Below are 19638 nucleotides of genomic sequence, written 5' to 3'. Positions count from 1 at the left end.
AGATTGAGTTGATTCTCCATAAGCACCATAAAGTGTTTTATCAATTCTGCAGTCTAACTCTTATTTGGCAAGAAAAACACTCAAGTGAAACGTGAGTAGTCATCAGTAATAACCAGAAAATAAAAGTTGCGAGAAAGACTCAAAACATGAAATGGGCCAAATATGTCCGTATGTAGCAATTGAAAAACTGATGAAATGTTATTAACAAGTTTTGGCTTGTAAGATTTACGATTATGTTTACCCAACGCACAAGCCACGTTTTTCAATTGTTACAAAATCCTTTACATGCAAATCACGCACCGAAGTCGTTTTTAGCAAGACGATTTAGATTTTTAATGTTTGCATGATGTAACATCCCGAAATTTCCAAGAATAATATTTAATGTATTATTCGTTATTGGTGGAAAAGTTTACTAGAATTGGTAGAGAAATGATGCCGTGATAATAAGATGGTTCAAGTAGGCTAAGTAGATGGAATTATAGACCAAAAAGAATAGATGGGCCTTAGGTCCATGGGTTTAAGGGAGTATAAACACCCCTTAAACCCTAATCCTTCCCATTATTATCTATCATTACACCATAGCCTACACCTTGAGAAACACACACATTATTTTATAACCCGAGCCAAAATCCAAAGACGAGAACCCGAGCATGTTGGTGCTAGATCGTCGTGACGAACCAAAGCAACATCAACAACCAGCTCGTGTTCGTAGTTCGACTCGTTTACGGTACGTTTATATCGAGATCTTGTTCGTTAGATTCGGATTTAGTCTAGAAATCATAGATCTGTACTAGCATGGTAAAAAACAAATCCAACAAAGCTAAACTTACTAAAATTGATTACAGTTTGATAGGTTAATCGTTAGAATGAAAAACTCGTATGTATATACATAAATCGCACCATGTAAACTCAGATATTTGGATGATTGGACCCTTGGGGTTTGTAGGCGCTGCATAGAAGATTCCAATGATACCAAAATCATGATATTTCGTTAAGAATTGAAAGTTTAATTGAAGATTTTAGATATGTTGACTGTTATTGTTCTTGACGATTTTGACTTTGATCCTTGAGTCAAAGTCTGGATAAGAACTAGATGATTCGTTAAAATTAAGATAACGAATCAGGTAGTTCGTTACTCGCCCATTCGTTCTGTCAAGATAACGAATTAGCTACCCGGTTCGTTATGATTCAAATAACGAATCAGACGATTCGTTAATCGCCATTCGTAATAATTCAGATAATGAATTAAGTTGTGTCTGGGTAACGAATCAGATGAAGATAAGGTAACGAATCAGTTGGCGAATCAGACTCAATTCGTTATAATTGAGATAACGAACTAGGCCATTCGTTATAGCGAATGAAGGAGGATTTGGTAACGAATTAGACAGTGACTTGATAACGAATTAGCCAACGAATTAGGCTTAATTCGTTATAGAAAATGAGTTAATGAGAATTAGGCTCGACCCCAGCCAGGGGCTCTGCCCCTTGGACCCTGCTAGGGGCTGCCGCCCCTAGACCCCGCTGCCAGGGGCGCTGCCCCCGGACCCCGTTCGTTGTGGGTTATGAATAAACTAGAAACGCGATATAGATAGTGATAGTTAACGAATTAGTCGTGTAATTGCTTTGATCACAGCTCAAGAAAGGAATAACTACTATCGGTGAACGTAACAGAATTCAGGTGAGTTTCTAGCCCCACTTCCTTGTTATGTTTTCGGGGCTGTGTGCATACTCGATGTGACAGTTAATACACTTAACTTAAATGTTAAGTGTATGCCATGTATGATATATGTGTTAGATACGATTGATTGCTTGTCGGTACGTGAACGATCTTCGGATATTGCATGTACCGTTGGGTTATAAATAAAGATATGGATATTGTATGTAATGCAGGGATGATTACTTGTCGATACGTGCACGATCTTCGGATATTGCATGTATTGCCAAGAATAGCGATGATTGTCTCCTTATATGGATATTAAACGATAACTTATATATAGAGTTCCCTCCACGGATAATATATAGAGTGTTCCTTAAATGGAAAGCATAGTGTTCCTTTGATGGAAAGCATAGTGTTACTTTAACGGAAAGCATAGTGTTCCTTCTATAGAAGTATATAGGATGTTCCTTCTATGAAGAATATATATATACAGAGTGTCCTTCTATGGAGAATATAAATAGTGGGGTAATAGTAATAGTTCTTTTAATATATATTATGTGACGTCCTCTTATGGATATTTATACAAAGTTAAGATATATATATATATATATGTAAGATATGTGTATGTATTGTATGTCACCTGATTAACTAGAACTCACTCAGCGTAGCTGACTTTTAGTATGCACGCAGGTGAATATGATTAAAGAGCTAGCATGAGGTTGGCACATGGCATGGATCGAACGGCTGGCATTTGAAGATGGAAGAAATGATGTTTTAATATGATGATTTATGTTATGGTTTTAAAGAAAAGATTAAATGTTTTGTAATAAACGGTTAAAGTTTTATATTCCCCGAAAGTTTTAATAAACTCTGATTTGTAGAACTGTGTTTATGAGTAAATCCAACTCCAAATGTAGGGCACCGGTAACGGGGCCAACATAACTATGCCAAAGCATGGTATTATGTTCAGACACTTTTGAAAATAGACAAGTGATTTCATCATGAACATTTTTGTTTGTATCGATCACGTAAGCATTATGTTTTCTTTGTGATCAAACAAGAAACTAGTCTTCTGGTATGATGATACTAGGTTTTAAAATTAGACACTCTTTGTTAGTGAAACGGGTTGAAAAGCCTTTGTCACAGATCTGTGAGACACTGAGCAGACTGTGCTTCAACTCAGGAACAAAATCAACATTTTCAAATTTTATAACACCATTACTTGCAGTACCCTTCTGAATAATCTTCCCATTCTCTTCTCCCGCCAAGGAAACATATCCACCATTAAACATTTGAATATCATGCAGTTGGGAGATGTATCATGTCATGTTCCTGGAACAGCCACTATCAACATACCAAGGTGTGATGATATTCCTCCATAGCTGTTCATGAACGATGTGCGAGATTAGTTAGTTTTTCATACCCAGTCCATAGTAGTGCAGGGTAAACCTGATTTATCTAAGCATGTCAAAGGTTGCCATGACATGTCTTCCTGATTATCTAAGATCGAACATGATTGCTTGGTCACCGGAGATTTAGGCAGCCATTCATATCTTGTTTCAGAAGCTTTGTTATTTGTATGAATGGATGACTTAGTCTCTGGTTTGCGAGCGAAAGGAACATTTGACTTTGACTCCTGAACTTGTTTCGGTCCAGAAACCGACTTGGTTCTTGGGACCAAAGCCGAGTTCCCATCACACCTCTAAAACATGTTAGGCTTCGTCTGATGAAAACTTAACCTATCAGCCTTGTTTCTTTTCCAGTCACCATCAGAGGGATTTGCCTCATGATACCTTGATGTATTTTGGAAGGTATTTTGAGGCATATTCCTCTTATAATATCCATAATATGGGACATATGGATGGTGTGGGAAATTTCTATCAATATGAACAGGAGTGTAAACATGTTTGGCATTTAACATAAAATTCATTGTGGACTACTCCTGGTCTTGATCTGTTGTGAGAGCTAGTTTACCTTGATTTGTACCTAACACCTGACTTATTGCTTGATTTATCACAATTGTGAACATTTGAACTTCCTTCTTTAGCAAACTTAGGTGATGAATATTTATGAGAAATCTTATTTTTATCAAACTTATTCAAAAACACACCACCAGATTTCAAAGTTTTAGAAGAATCAAGCACGCAATTGTCTTTGCTCTTGAAAACAGAGCTCACACAAACATTTGAAGCAATAAAATTCAAAACAGGCAAATTTAAAAGAGCATAGGATTAATGTCTTTATTGTTCAAAACAGATTATTCATCATCCTCATCAGTCCAATCCTCAACAATTACTTCATCTGCACGTGAAGCAAACACATTAGTATCATTCACACTTGAGGTTCATTCAGTAGCTTTTACTAAACCAGGAGCACTTTTGCCATTTTCAGCTGATTTACCATATTACATAGTCTTTACTTTTTCTTCCTGCTCTTTGGTAAGAGAAAGTCCAATGTAGTTCTCGTTATATGGAGGGGGTACAACATTGTACCCTACACCCTCACCATAGTTTTCTTTCCACCATAATTGATTTTCAATCATAAAATTAGCAACAGCACTGGAGCCATCGAATTTCTTAAAAATTGAATTCAGCATTTTCAAATTTATTAGTTAACTTAGCGATCTCTAACTTAGAAGCTTCTAATTCAGTAGTTAAATCATCAATTATCTGCTTGGCATCTAAGTGATGACAATGCTTTTTGCTAAAATCATATTTAGAAAAATCCTTTTTTGTGCCTCAAGTTTTTATTTTAACGCTTTCTCGAATTTCTTAAGAGTGAAATTTTCAGATTTAATTCCTTCCATTTCTCTAATCAAGTTACTATTATGAGATTTATAAAAATCTACTTTATTAATACAAGATTGAGAACATAATTCGAAACTTACCTCGGATGAATTGGAAAGAGTGAAAGCCATGAAAGCAAATTGAAGTTCCTTAACTTGTTCCTCAGCAGCGTTCTCTTCTTCAGCAACCACAATCCGGGCAAAGAAAGCAGTCTGATTTCCAATGATGAGAACTGACATCTGTTCATTCCAAGAGAACTATTGAACTACCAATCCCGGTTCACCTTCACCTGAGCTAGCCGTATTTTATCCTCTTGCATTGCTCACCGGAACCAGTGCCCTTTCTCTGTTTCCTTCCTTAGTTGGATTAGTGCATTCACAAGTGAAGTGACCCAGCTCGTGACAGTTGTACGACCTCATAGTGTCTTTGTTAAATCCCACCTTCTAGTTAACTGGCACATTCCAGTTGTTTCTGCATGTTCTCTTTGTAAATTGCTTCGCACGAAACACTGTCATGGCTATTCGCCAAGAGATATGCATTTCCTCCACATCATCAGGATGGATTTGATCCAACTCGGCAGCTACAACTAGTTGAACCAGATCTCCAGCAAGAAAGGAGTTGAAGAAATTCATGAACCTTGCCATTAGAGCGATGTTTTCTTGAGTATCCTTTGAAATAATTGGAATCTGATTGGGAGACTGACCGGAAGATGCAGCAGTTGGTTAGGGTTTAGCAGCAGAAGCAAATTATTATACAGGTTGAGGAAAGAATACGAGAGTTGGTTGTGGTGGTTCCTGAGTGAAATGACCTTGAGCAGACTTAAACATTGAGAAATTATTCTGAGTCTGCTGAGGCTGAGTGTACTACTCTTGAGAAGACTTAAACATTGAAAAGCTGTCTTGTGAGATGGGAGCATTATTGGAAGCAACATTGTAGCCGGCCGCATTGTAGGAATTTGCATGGTTTATGGTCCGTTGCTTTTCATCCATGTCACATGCTTTTATGATTGCCATTAAATCTGACAAAGTTAGCCTGGCGAGATATTTAGTGATGTGGGCCCAAGTGTTGAAGACCGGGCTATTATGTTTCTGGAGGCCCAAGATCGCGCTACAAGAGATGGCCCACGAAAACGGCATAACTTGGCACACGAAGCTCTGTTTCAGGCCCATTAGCAGTCAAATCGAAGCTTGAGACGAGGAGCACATAGTGGCCCCTGTCCAAAGCCCAAAAACATCTTCTAAATAAAGTTATGGGCCTTTTTTATATTTTTTCAGCAGTTTTTATGCTTTTATTTTTGGGTTTGTGTTTGGCCCATGTCCTTTTTTTTGCCAATCCGTATTAGAACATCTATTTATATTCAGTATATGCAATGTGAAAGATCAGACTTGAATTTTGATAATAAAGATTTTTTCACATCATTTTCCCTAGACCTTTGGGTGGGATTTGGGGGGTTTTAGAAGCCCATTACTTCTGACAAAGTTAGCCTGGCGAGATATTTAGTCTTCTTAATCACAGCATCATTCATATCCCAACTTTGTGGCAGGAATTGACCAGTTTATTATTTGTCTCAGCAGCGGTCAAGTTTATGTTTGCAGATCGCATTTCAGTCACCAGATATATAAATCTCTGCAATTATGTTTCCAAAGACTCACCCAATACATGATTGAACATATTGAATTTTTTTCATATGAGGTCTTGTCGGCTTATTTTCATGTCCTCATTTCCCTCATATTTGAGGGAATAACTTTGATCTCTTATTTGTATTTTGACCTCTTATTTGTATTATTTAGATTAGTATTGTGAGGTTGTCGGAAATCTTTTTCCAATAATAAAGGTGTGGTTGTTAGACAAGCTCAGTTATATACTGAAGGCTATGTAATCTTCTTAACTATCAGAGTATACTAAAATCACTTCTCTATCTCTGGTTTCTAAATAAACAAATACTTTGCAGCAGTACTTTCACCGCTGAAAAACGAAAATCCAATTACAATTTTCAAACATTAGAAAAAGTAATAAAAGTAATAATACTTAAAGAATTTACTAATCACACCTTTTGGGATAAGCTCCGTTAGCATTAGCACCTGCTTTGTTTGATTCATTATTTTTGCCAGTAATCATATTTAAATTACCAAGGCTTCCTTTTGACCTTTTAATAGGAAGCTTTTCCTTCCCATCCGGTGACTTGCGGTCAGCTTCTGTATCACCAGGAGTATTCACCTATATAAAATAACAATTTTATCATCATAAACTTAAATTACGTTTTAAATTAAAAAAGTCAATATATAATATATACTCAGGCAACTTACAGAAGCTTCAGCAACACCATTTGGAGAAGGTATTGCGTACGGGCTGAATGGATATGATCCCTGAGTAAATGCATACCAAATTTTATAATAATTGTTGTATAGGGGGTAAAAAAGGTATCAAATTAATATTATGAATGAGAAGAAGATACCGGAGGCATTGATGGATGAGCATAAATGCCACCAGGGGGATACATGGCAACATATGGATGAGGTGGAGTACCGTACGGAGGCATAAGATGCTGCAATTAATATCAGAAAACAGAAATAAATTCAAGGGGGGATTATGACGAGCAGTATTTTTCAGATGTGAGTATGTAATGATATTAACTTTAAGCTACAAGAATGATAGACCAACGTTAAAGACAATGATAACATCATATTTGGAACATCAAGAAAAATGTGACATTCATGTAGTGGAGATATTTAGTGTCTCAAGTTATCTGCGGGCAAACCCACTCATAATAATAAGCTAACTGTTCTCATTTGTTACTCAACTCCCCCATTTTGCCACTCTATCTTAAAGATTAAGTGCTTAAATAATCATCATCGTTACAAATTTCAATTAGCCATAATATTAACCAAGCTAACAACCTAAACTGAAGATAAAAACTGAAAATATATGCAAAATAGTACCTGAACTCCCCACATGTAGGGGTGAGCTTGAGGGCTTGATGCCATGAACCCAGGAGGAGGCATATGAGGATAAGGCTGTTCAAGGTATACATAAAACCTAGGATTAGTAAAATATCTCAAATCTTAAAAATACCAATTTGTTAAAAGTTCAAATATTTTGAGACAAAACCTGAAACCTGGCCCAATCTGGATTGACCACCGTACCCTTGGCAGTAGCTGATGTCTGCTCCTGAAGAAAGTATTTATAAAGAAAAGATAAATACATACTATCCGAGCACATGCTACCAACATATATACATATACATAAATAGGCACAACACAGTTTTTTGCGAGGCCACACAGAACAAACTATATCATTCATATTTTCAGTCTTACAATTATTTAAAAATATAAGAAATGAATGAAACGCAATGTGTATGAACAAATTTTATCTATTCATGGAAACTGCACGACATGTGTAGGTTATATTACCTACACATGTGTAGTAGATAAAGTGTTAAAAATTAAAAAAAAAAAATGAAGAAATTGTTTTGATTGTTTTTGTGTACATAACATACATGCTTGTATTTAAAAAGTACAAAATTTTAAACATATGAACCACAACCACTGATCAAAAAACTAAATGATAAAGATTTGTTTTTGCAAAAATTTAGTGTTTTTCAGTAAACCTAACCCAATACACACCGGCACACACATATATATGGGTATGTGTGTGCGTGTATATACATATACACAGTGGCAAAGCTTGGACAAGAACGCCTGGTGAGCCGGACACAAAATGTATTAACAAAATTCATAAACGAGGGGGGTCCAATCTCAAGTTTTTGATCAAAAACAGGTAAGTTTACACTTCGTATAAAAATTTCCGGCCGGAAAACGACTAAACTTACAACATTGTGCGAAGAAACAGGGGGGGGGGGCTCACTATGCTTCACCCCTGCATATACACACATGGAGAACATGTATACAACGACGCATCTATAAATCTATAAAACGAACAAAGAGAAAGAAGCGCACTTGGGAATTTGGTGTCTTTGGGTCCTTTGTTGTGTCTTTGGCCTCCTCGTTGGCGGACTTATTCTCCATCTCACTGCTACCCATTAAATACTCAAACAACCACCACTATAAGTATCCTTCCTACAATCATCCTATTAACATATTAAAAACAAACACATTAATTAATATAAACTAGAGAGAATATATAGCAACAAAAGAAAAAAATAATATTATGGAAAGACAAAGAAGACCTAAATCACATAAATTGGGATTTCCCCAAATTCACATATAAAAACATGACATAACAAATTGGAAGATAAAAACACACCAAGCAAACATTTTTATTTAAAATTCTGTAATAAATTCCCCCAATTTGAACAAATGATAAGGTAGAATAGAAAAGACAATAATAAATTTATTATATTACCGAAAAGCCAGGTGAAAGGATTAATGAAACAGGGAGATTAATGACTAGATCAGACTCAAACCAAAACCCTAATAATAATAATGATATAAAAAGGGGGTATTTTGCAGAGAGATCGAATTGGTTGAAGGCGCTCGCGAGCTTTCAAGTGATTGTGACTGTAATGTAATGTAATTTGGTTTGTTTCAACGGTGGATTCTACATTTGTACGGACGCATGTGCTTTCTATGGGGTGTCGTTATAGGATAGGGTAAACCTTTCTTTTTATATTTTTTTAACCGTTGGTACTAAAAGACATAGTTTTGTAATAAGAGTAAAAATAACATAAAATTTAGAGTTAAGAAACTATTTTGTCTAAATCCTAGATCTTAGTAAACTATTTGGTATTTTAAAAACTACCAATCTCAACCATTTGATCATAGATCCAAGGGCTTAGATTTATTCTTACTCTTCTTAGAAAACTGTATTTTTTTATTATAACCCACGAACCCTTAAGTCAAGTTGTGTTCGTTTTATGTAATGTAATGAAATTAGAATTCGCATAGGATTTGAAATTGGAAAGAATTGAATTTGGAATCTAAAACATTGTAACATAAATAGGAATCGGAATCAAATTCCCTTCTTGTGTGTTCGTTTAACAAATAAATCGGAATCCAACCAGCCCCAAGAAACCGGATCGCGTTTGAGTCATGTAACATTCTACGATTGATAATAATAAATAAAAGAATTTTGTTTACTTAATGGTGTGTTATTATTTAGTTAACTTAAATAATAATAATATAGTGTGGCCTTGGACAGTATAAGATGGAATACGCGATGGCGATGGGCCTTAGGGGTATTTAAACATCCTTAAACTTCCCTAAAACCCTAAACCATCATTCAACATTTGCCTTCTTACACTCAAAAACACGCACAAACATTCTCCTTAATCCTGGATCCATATCCGAGCAAGGAAGAGTGTGATTTGCAGCTGATTTCCATATACAAACAAAAAACACGTCTAGATACACGTGTTGGTCCATATTTGAACCAAATTGGAACCCAAAAAGGTACGTTTTTGACGGGTCGAGTTGTCTTAAGATTTGGTACTAAGCCAAATCGGACCTTACAGTCTAAGAAAAGCGTAAACTTTGTAATAAACAAGTAGTTTGGGATGAGCCGGGACGAACTAGTGACGTTCAAACTAAGTTAAAGTAAGAAATGAAGTTGTTATGGCCCAAAACTTGTTTCATCAGTAAAACGGGCATAATGGGATGTAAGAAAGTAATTAGAATGGATAGGCATGAAAAACCATATTCGAATCGAGTTCCTGAGAAAATCGATTCGTTTGAAGGAAAATCAAATCGAAATTATATGAATTGAATCGAAATGAAACAAATTCAATAGAAATGAAACGAGAAACTCGATTCGATTAGAATGAAAACTCGATTTGATTGGGATGAAAACTCGATTCAATTCGAATGAAAACTCGATTCCATTAGAAGAAACTCGATTCAAATGAAACTCAATTCGTTTAAAAAATAATTTTTTGAATAATTTTTTAATAAACGCTTATTAATGAAAATAAATATTTTCCAAGCTAGCTCAACCCCAGCCAGGGGCTCTGCCCCTTGAACCCTGCTATGGGTCGCCACCCCTAGAACCCTGCTGCCAGGGGCGTACCCCCAGACCCCGTTCATTAAGGGTTCCACTAACTTAGAATACGATATGATTAGGAGTAGTTAATTATTACGTATGATTGTTACACAGTTAGCCATGCACAGCTAAAAAGAGGTGTTACAGTTAACTCAGAGAGAAACAGGATCCATCCGAGTTTCTAACCCCTTCCTTGTTATTTTTTTCAGGGTTGTGTGCATACTCTTATGTGTTTAGTCAATACTCTTACCTTAAGTGGTAAGTGTATGCTATATGAATGTCCATGAATGATATATGAATGATATAGAAAGAGTTAATTGTATGTACATGAAATGTACGAGAAAGTATATAACTAAATGTATGAAATGAATGTATGGTGGTTAGGGGTGTTCAAAACTATCCGAATCTGAATTCGTATTCGAATTATCTGACTATCCATTTCGAACTATCCGAATTTTCGGATATCCGAATCCCGGATATCCGAATATCCGAATCCCGGATATCTGAAAATTCGGATTCGGATAGTAGTTTTCAGATTTTTTCGGATATCCGAATTATCCGGTATTTTGATTTTATTTTTTTTTAATTTAATTTTATATCATATATAATATAAAACCCTCTCTCTTATAACGCACACAACACAAACACAAACACAAACACATAACACATGCAGCAGCCAAGTACCCTCCGTCTTCACTTTAACCCTCACTCATTAACCCTCACTCCCTCTTCTTCTCTTTCAATGTTCACACATTAACCCTCACTCCCTCCGTCTTCACTCCTCACGTTAGCTGCAGCAGCTGCACCACCGTCGCAGCACCATCACCATCCATCCCACCATCACGGCAGCACCAGCACCACCATCGTCCATCCCACCCTCACGGTAGCACCAGCACCACCATCGTCCGTCTCCGTCAGTCCCTCCCTCACAATTTTTTTTTATTTTTTTGGATATTCGGATATCCAAGGTTCGGATATCCGAAAGTTCGGATATCCGGTTTTGAACAGCCCTAATGGTTGTATGGTTGTGTGAAAAGAAGGGCCATGCCCTTATAGTATCTGTGATGGTGGGGAACAGACTCTTATAATATATGTGATGGTGGGGACCAGACCCTTATAATATATGTGATGGTGATTGGTGGGACCAGATCCTTATAGTATCTGTGAGGTTATGTGGCGAAAGGCTCTTGAAAAGTAGAGGTAGTTACGCATGCGATATGCAAGTTAAAGTATGAAAGAATGTATGTATGTATGTATGAAAAAAGACAAACATGTTAATTAAGAAATGAGTATCTTCGAATACATGTGAATATAATGTATGATACATGATTAACTAGAACTTACTCAGAATAACTGACTTTTAGTATGCACACATGTAAATAGACTAAGACAACTAGCTTTAAGGAAGACACATGATATTAGACTGAAGAGGCGGGCATCTTGAGAAAAATGTTTTGATGTTTTAATATAATATTTTATTATGTTTTAAGACAAATGTTTGATTGTTAAGATAAGATTCGAACGATTATGTAATATATGGTTGAAGTTTAATGTTTCCGCGAAAGTTTTTATTCACTGTTGTATTTAGAACTGTGTTTATGAGTAACTCCAACAATAATGTAGGGCACCGGGACCGAGGCCTTACAAGTCGACCGACCGAGCCTATGGTTTGTCTTGCGTCCGGGACTACTTTCGGGTCGAGGTCGACAGTCGTGGTCTGTGTTCTGTGTCGCGTTCAGGCCGACGTTGTGGGTCGACGGTCTTGTCACATTCGGGTCGACGAATCGGGTCGCTTTTGAGCCGATGTACCGGGGTGCTTTTATGTCGGTGATCCAGATCGCGTTTGAGTCAAAGTTCGGTTACACGTCGTGTCGACGGTACTGGTCGAATTCGGGTTGATAGTCGAACCGAACGTGAACTGACACGGAGCGTCAAACCAAACGCGAACTGACATGGAGTTTCAAACATAATGCGAACTGACTCAAAACATTGAACCAAACGCGAACTAACCCGGAATGCCGAACCGAACTGACCAGAAGCGTTGAACTGAATGCGAACTGACCCGAAAAGTCAAAGCGATCGGACCACCCGCACTTTGACGCAGAGCGTTGAATCGAACGTGAGCTGGCCCGGAGTGTTAAACAAAGCGAGAACGTCAAACCGAACATGAATTGGCTCAAAGCGTTAAATGGAAATGGCCCAGATTGTCGAACCGCGCACACTTTGACGCAGAACGTTGAACCGAACGCGAACTGACTATAAATGTTAACCAAAGCGAAAGTGTCGAACAAAACGTGAACTAACCCGGTGCATCAACCTGAACAAAACCATAGTGTCGAACCAAACTGACATGAATTATCGAACCGAACACATTTTAACATGAAGCGTGGAACCGAATGCGAACTGATCCAGAGTGTTTAACCAAAGCGAAAGCGTCCAACCGAATGCGAACTGACCCCAGTCGTCGAACCGATTTTGGGCGCCAAACCCGCATGCGAATCGATCCTGAGAGTCGACCCAAATGTGAACACACCCGATGTGACCATGTTAGTCGACCGATCAAAGATTCCAATGAATTTACTTGAATTCCTCCACATTTTTTAAGAATTTGGAATTCCTTTATTTAAAGGAATTTGGAGGAATTGAATTCTAATTCCAATTCTTTGGCAGCGAACACGCAAAATGGAATTAAGATTCCAATTCCATCGAAACGAACACCCTAAGAAATGAAAATCAAATACAGTTCCATCTAAATTCCATTCCAGTGAAAGGAAACGCCCAACCTTCTATTTCACACCGGTATGTTTGGTTGGAAGTAATGGAATGAAGAGGGAATGGAATGAGAGAATGAATGGAATGAACAAGGGAATGAAATGGATCATTACCAGTCCTTTGTCTTGTTTGGTTAACCTATGGGAATGAAATGAAAACTTAGTTTATGTTGTTTGGTATCTCAAAAAAAATTGTATGAATGAACTCAAAGATATTTATTTTTTTTACAAAAAAAAAAAGTTACAAAAAAAAGAAAAACGGAAATGGCGACGGTGGTGGTGGTAGCTTCGGCGACAAAAATGGTGGTGGTGGCGGCGCTAGGGTGGCGGTGGTAGCATTGGTAGTGATGGCGATAGTAGGGTGGTGGCGACGGCGATGGTGGTCAGACATCGACAATGGTGGTGACGGTTATGGTCAGGTGGCGATGGTAGCGCGGGTGGTAAAGTGGTGGCGGTGGTGGTTGAGGTGGTGGCGACGGTGGTGGTGGTGGTGGCAATGGTAGTGGTGGTGGTTGTTGTTAGGTGATGGTGGTGTTGAGAAAGTAGGGTGATAGAGGAATGGAATGAAAAGGGGGGGGGGGTGAAGGAATGGTTTAGTGGAATGGGATTCCATGTGTAATGGCTGATTCCATTCCATTGAGCAACCAAACACCACTTTCTTCATTCCCACGTAATGAATCATTCTATTCCTCCTGTCATTCTTGCATAGCAAACGCTACCTAACTATTTTACCTTCTCATCAAAGTGGGAATGACGGTGTAGACTAACGGGCGTGTCATTATATATATATTAAAAACCAAAATATGTCAGTCACTCGTAAAACACTATTCATCAAATCAACAAGTTACCGCTTCACATGTCAGTTGGTGACTCATTGTTCTATAAGATATATATCTCTCTATCTCCCTCGTTTCCGTTTCTCTCACCTGAGATTTTGTTTCTCTCTGTGGATGGTCTGTTTCACATCTCGTCTCCGGTATAACATCACCGTAAACTACAACTTTCTTCATCGTTTACTACTGAGAGAAAGCACGGTGTTGCTCTGTTGTTGCCCATGGTCCTAAAGGTTGTGGCGGCAGCGGATAGCGGTGACGGTGTCTTACAAAACCGCTTTCTCTACTTCATCTTCAGGCAACCACTACCGTCGTGTAAGTACCATTGTAGCTTCCGTTGCCGAGGTGGAGTGTCGGCACGACGCCGCTGTCTTTTTGGTATAAACCCGAAATTGGGTGTGGTGGTTTACTATTGTGGTGGTCGGATTCCATTTGGGAACCTATGTTGTTTTGACGTAGTGGTACCCATGGTCATCGTTGTCGGGTACCACTACGTCAAAACCCTTCGTGGCGGTGGTCTGTTGATGGCGACTGCCTATTGTGGTCTATTTTATGTGTTGGTTGAGACCCTTGCCAGAATCATTTGGAATCGTTGACCGATGATGATTGTATCGTGGCTGACAATTATCTATTTTGTGTGCCACTTGACTACCCTGGTGGCCAAGTACGCTGTTGCCAGATTCATTTGCTATTGTTTATCGGATTGTGATTGTGCCTTTGAGTCGGTTTCGTTGATAACGGCAGTGAAGATCATGTATCTTAGCCTATAGTAATAATCGTCTATCGGTGCGGGGTTTAGACTGCCTTTGATCTGTTTTTACGGGAACATGATTTTGCACCATGTAATTTCAACAACATGTGACCAACAAAGATATCGTGTGGTGTTTCAATTGAGTGCCTATGCTTTTTTGGGCTTAGACTATTTGCATAGTTAGTGTAAGTTTCATATCTTGTGTATATGCTCTTTCATAAACTGAAAGGTATTTACTACAACAAGAATTTGTTGCCTCTGATTAATTGTTTATCACAAGAACTTTGATTTATAACATATTGTAGCGGTAGCAAAAGGAACAAAAGCAGCACTTTAGTAGCAACATGTATAAATGGAAATTACTTTCATTTGTCGGCTACCATTGCCCGGTTCCAATTATGAGCCCTTGACGGCGATAGCGCTGGGGTGGCTTCACCAATTTTAGTCTACCGTTAATGGCTCGAATTGACCAATCGTTAACTGCTTGATCGAATTGACCGCCCCTGCAAAGCGGGGTCAAAATACTTGTTGTTTATTAAAATGTACAAATATTTCCCATACGTGTTTTAGAAAAATAATTATTTTTTTATAGTTTGAACTAGGGAACTCATTGATTTCAGTTTCTTGTCGATTCAGTTTAACATACTAATCATCAATGTTAATAGCAGTTAATTTGGGAAAGATTCTTGAAAACGTCTTTTGTAAAACTGAAAAACTTCCTTCTTTATTAGTTTCGGCTTACTAACCAATTTCAGTTAACCTCCGCCTCGGGACGGGAATGAAATTTCTAAGCTTTCTTATATTAATGCAACTATGGAAGAAACGGTGTTTTCATCTCCTTCCGAAGCCCATTTTATCCTCGACTTTTGCATAATGTCTTTCTTACGAAGATCTTCAATTTCCAACAACTTTTTTCCCTTCGATCTTAACCCACCATTCTTCCTCATTTAGCTCCCTACTTTCCATAACTTATTCTAACTTATGATACTCCTCCAGGATTTTATTCGATTCGGCCCATTCCTCTTCTTTTTAATCTTCCACCGACTTCTAATTTCTTCTTTGATTAACTTGAGCTTTTTAGTCAGCACAATATCTGGGTCTCCAACCTTGGTATAGGCCTTAATAACAACTTCGAAATTGTAGGGGTATGGTATTAAACCCGGTTTTACGACCTTAAATTTATTATGTTTGGCTTATTTTATTATATGGACTAATACAATGTTATTGGGCTGAGGGGGTTTTGTGGAGGTAACCCTAACTGGGCTAGGCCCATTAGGGTATCATGATGGTGGCCATGAGGCTCTCTATATAAGGAGGTCTCCACCTCCTTATTAAAGGGTCATGCTCAATAAGAGCCACCACCACTTTTTTGTGTCTGTAAACAAGAGATCTTTGAGATTTCTTAGCAGTCACCTCCACACCCCCGAAAAACCATTGCAGGTCTCAAGCAACCGGAGAAGAAGATCAAGACGTGGTTCGTTCATCTCGAAAATCCGTGGAAACATCGTCATGGATCAGGTCAGATTCATTTCGTGCTTCGACATTGGCGCCATCCGTGGGACGGCAACGAACTACCCTTCGATCTTCATCTCGGCTGTCAGATCTCTCCCAGGAAAAACCCAGATCTGGAAGTTTACAGAAAAAGGCTTCAAGGCTTGTTCTATTAAAGCTCAAAAAGATCCATAGATCTAAAAGAGGCTTCCAGATCTGTGCAAAAAGAAACTGCCTGACTCGAGTGATCAAGTCTCCGGATCTGTGATGGTTTTAAATCTGCTCCGAGCTTCAGATCTATCTAGATCTGATTTACAGATCTAGATCTAGATTACAGACCTGGATTTTAGGTTTAAAATTGCAGATCTAACTCTTAAATTGCAGATCCAGAAATTACCAGACTTCCGCCGCCATGTACACGCGCCCGCGGATTCTCACTCCGCAGCCATGCATGTGCCGCCGCGAGAACCACCACGTGGGTTTCGCGCAAAAGACCTCCACCATGTGGGTTTTGCGCAGAAGACTGCCACCACGCATGCTCGCCAGCGGGTCATCATTCCGCCGACATGCGTGAGCGCCCGTGGAAACCACCGCGGAAACCACCATGTGGGTTTTGCGCAAGAGACCTCCGCCATGCACGCGCGCTCGCGAGTCACCACTCCATCGCCGTGCATGCGCGCATCAGGCAACGCGCCAAACTTAAAGGTTGGGAATCCTCATAATATCCCATATGGCTACACGCCAAACTTAAAGGTTGGGAATCCTCATAATATCCCATATGGCTACGCGCCATACTTAAAGGTCGGGAATCCTCATAATATCCCATATGGCTACGCGCCATACTTAAAGGTTGGGAATCCTCATAATATCCCATATGGCTACACGCCATATTTAAAGGTTGGGAATCCTCATAATATCCCATATGGCTACGCGCCATACTTAAAGGTTGGGAATCCTCATAATATCCCATATGGCTACGCGCCAAACTTAAAGGTTGGGAATCCTCATAATATCCCATATGGCTACGCGCCATACTTAAAGGTCGGGAATCCTCATAATATCCCATATGGCTACGCGCCAAACTTAAAGGTCGGGAATCCTCATAATATCCCATATGGCTACGCGCTATACTTAAAGGTTGGAATATCCCATATGGCTACACGCCATGCTTAAAGGTTGGGAATCCTCATAATATCCCATATGGCTACACGCCATGCTTAAAGGTTGGGAATCCTCATAATATCCCATATGGCTACACGCCATACTTAAAGGTTGGGAATCCTCATAATATCCCATATGGCTACGCGCCATACTTAAAGGTTGGGAATCCTCATAAACCCATATGGCTACGCGCCAAACTTAAAGGTTGGGAATCCTCATAATATCCCATATGGCTACGCGCCATACTTAAAGGTCGGGAATCCTCATAATATCCCATATGGCTACGCGCCATACTTAAAGGTCGGGAATCCTCATAATATCCCATATGGCTACGCGCCATACTTAAAGGTTGGGAATCCTCATAATATCCCATATGGCTACACGCCATACTTAAAGGTCGGGAATCCTCATAATATCCCATATGGCTACACGCCATACTTAAAGGTTGGGAGTCCTCATAATATCCCATACGGCTACACGCCATACTTAAAGGTTGGGAATCCTCATAATATCCCATATGGCTACACGCCATACTTAAAGGTTGGAAATCCTCATAAACCCATCAGGCCAAGCGCCAAACTTAAAGGTTGGGAATCCTCATAAACCCATACGGCTTCGCGCCACATGCTCACACATATCACACAGTCTACGCGCACGCGCACGCAACATCTGCGCATGGCGCATGACATAAAGTGTACGCGCACGCGCATGCAACATCTGCACGTGGCGCGGGACATAAAGTCTACGCGCACGCGCATGCAACATCTGCGCGTGGCGCATAACACAAAGCCAGAGCCTATGCGCACGCGCATGCAACATCTGCGCGCGTCGCATGACGCACAGTCTACGCGCACGCGCAAGCTTCATTATTATTATAGCTCGTAAGCCGCAACTCGCGCAAGCTTCATTATTACTATAGCTCGTAAGCCGCAACTCGCGCAAGCTTCATTATTATTATAGCTCGTAAGCCGCAACTCGCGCAAGCTTCATTATTACTATAGCTCGTAAGCCGCAACTCGCGCAAGCTTCATTATTATTATAGCTCGTAAGCCGCAACTCGCGCAAGCTTCATTATTATTATAGCTCGTAAGTCGCCACTCGCGCAAGCTTCATTATTATTATAGCTCGTAAGCCGCAACTCGCGCAAGCTTCATTATTACTATAGCTCGTAAGCCGCAACTCGCGCAAGCTTCATTATTACTATAGCTCGTAAGCCGCAACTCGCGCAAGCTTCATTATTATTATAGCTCGTAAGTCGCCACGCGCGCAAGCTTTATTATTCTCATAGCTCGTAAGCCGCAACTCGCGCAAGCTCCATTATTATTATAGCTCGTAAGTCGCCTCACGCGCAAGCTTTATTATTCTTATAGCTCATAAGTCGTCTCGCGCGCCAGCTTTATTATTCTTATAGCTCATAAGTCGCCTCGCGCGCCAGCTTTATTATTCTTATAGCTCGTAAGTCGCCATGCGCGCAGGCTTTATTATTCTTATAGCTCGTAAGTCGCTTCGCGCGCAGGCTTTATTATTCTCATAACTCGTAAGCTGCCTCGCGCGCAAGTTATGTTACATTATTATCGAGATGCGCGCTCCATATTTTATCAGGCCTCGCGCCACTATGATGCGTGCTATATCTTATTTATGCCAGGGCACCATCATTATCACAAGGACCGCAACATGTCACCATCATGAAGAAAACCTCCCAAAACTCAAAGACAATAAAGACAAGGCCGAAGAAAAGGGAAAAAACCGCCTCATGGCCTAACACACCACATAAAGTCCAGCGCTCCACCTAGACGCTTGCGCGCCGAGGAGCAACGCTGGACTTGGGGGGCTTGTAGGGGTATGGTATTAAACCCGGTTTTACGACCCTAAATTTATTATGTTTGGCTTATTTTATTATATGGACTAATACAATGTTATTGGGCTGAGGGGGTTTTGTGGAAGTAACCCTAACTGGGCTAGGCCCATTAGGGTATCATGATGGTGGCCATGAGGCTCTCTATATAAGGAGGTCTCCACCTCCTTATTAAAGGGTCATGCTCAATAAGAGCCACCACCACTTTTTTGTGTCTGTAAACAAGAGATCTTTGAGATTTCTTAGCAGTCACCTCCACACCCCCGAAAAACCATTGCAGGTCTCAAGCAACCGGAGAAGAAGATCAAGACGTGGTTCGTTCATCTCGAAAATCCGTGG

General features: G+C 39.5%; 1 protein-coding gene across 1 annotated transcript; it reads right to left on the bottom strand.

Moving 5' to 3' along the window:
* Window positions 1-6483: 6483 nt before the first annotated feature.
* LOC143630777 (bZIP transcription factor 68-like) lies at window positions 6484-8832 on the bottom strand. Its single transcript, XM_077099692.1, has 7 exons — window positions 8806-8832; window positions 8400-8519; window positions 7552-7611; window positions 7383-7457; window positions 6899-6988; window positions 6750-6809; window positions 6484-6660 (listed from the first exon to the last, which is right to left on the bottom strand). The coding sequence occupies exons 2-7, from the start codon at window positions 8481-8483 to the stop codon at window positions 6484-6486; spliced, it is 546 nt and encodes a 181-aa protein (XP_076955807.1). The 5' UTR covers window positions 8484-8519; window positions 8806-8832.
* Between the last annotated feature and the right edge of the window lie 10806 nt (window positions 8833-19638).

This window comes from Bidens hawaiensis, unplaced genomic scaffold, assembly GCF_021521415.1.
Source record: "Bidens hawaiensis isolate Kalapana, Puna unplaced genomic scaffold, B.hawaiensis_p1.1 tig00005823_1, whole genome shotgun sequence".
Taxonomy (NCBI): Eukaryota; Viridiplantae; Streptophyta; class Magnoliopsida; order Asterales; family Asteraceae; genus Bidens; species Bidens hawaiensis.
This window is presented reverse-complemented; position numbering and strand designations above follow the sequence as displayed.

Bases quoted from the DNA above. Each gene is read 5' to 3' on its own strand.
- LOC143630777 (XM_077099692.1), bottom strand. From the start codon at position 8,483: ATGGGTAGCAGTGAGATGGAGAATAAGTCCGCCAACGAGGAGGCCAAA. The intron at 7,612-8,399 runs GTGCGCTTCTTT...TACTTTCTTCAG, and splicing joins CAAAGACACCAAATTCCCAA to GAGCAGACATCAGCTACTGC. The intron at 6,989-7,382 runs GTACTATTTTGC...TATTAATTGCAG, and splicing joins CCTACATGTGGGGAGTTCAG to CATCTTATGCCTCCGTACGG.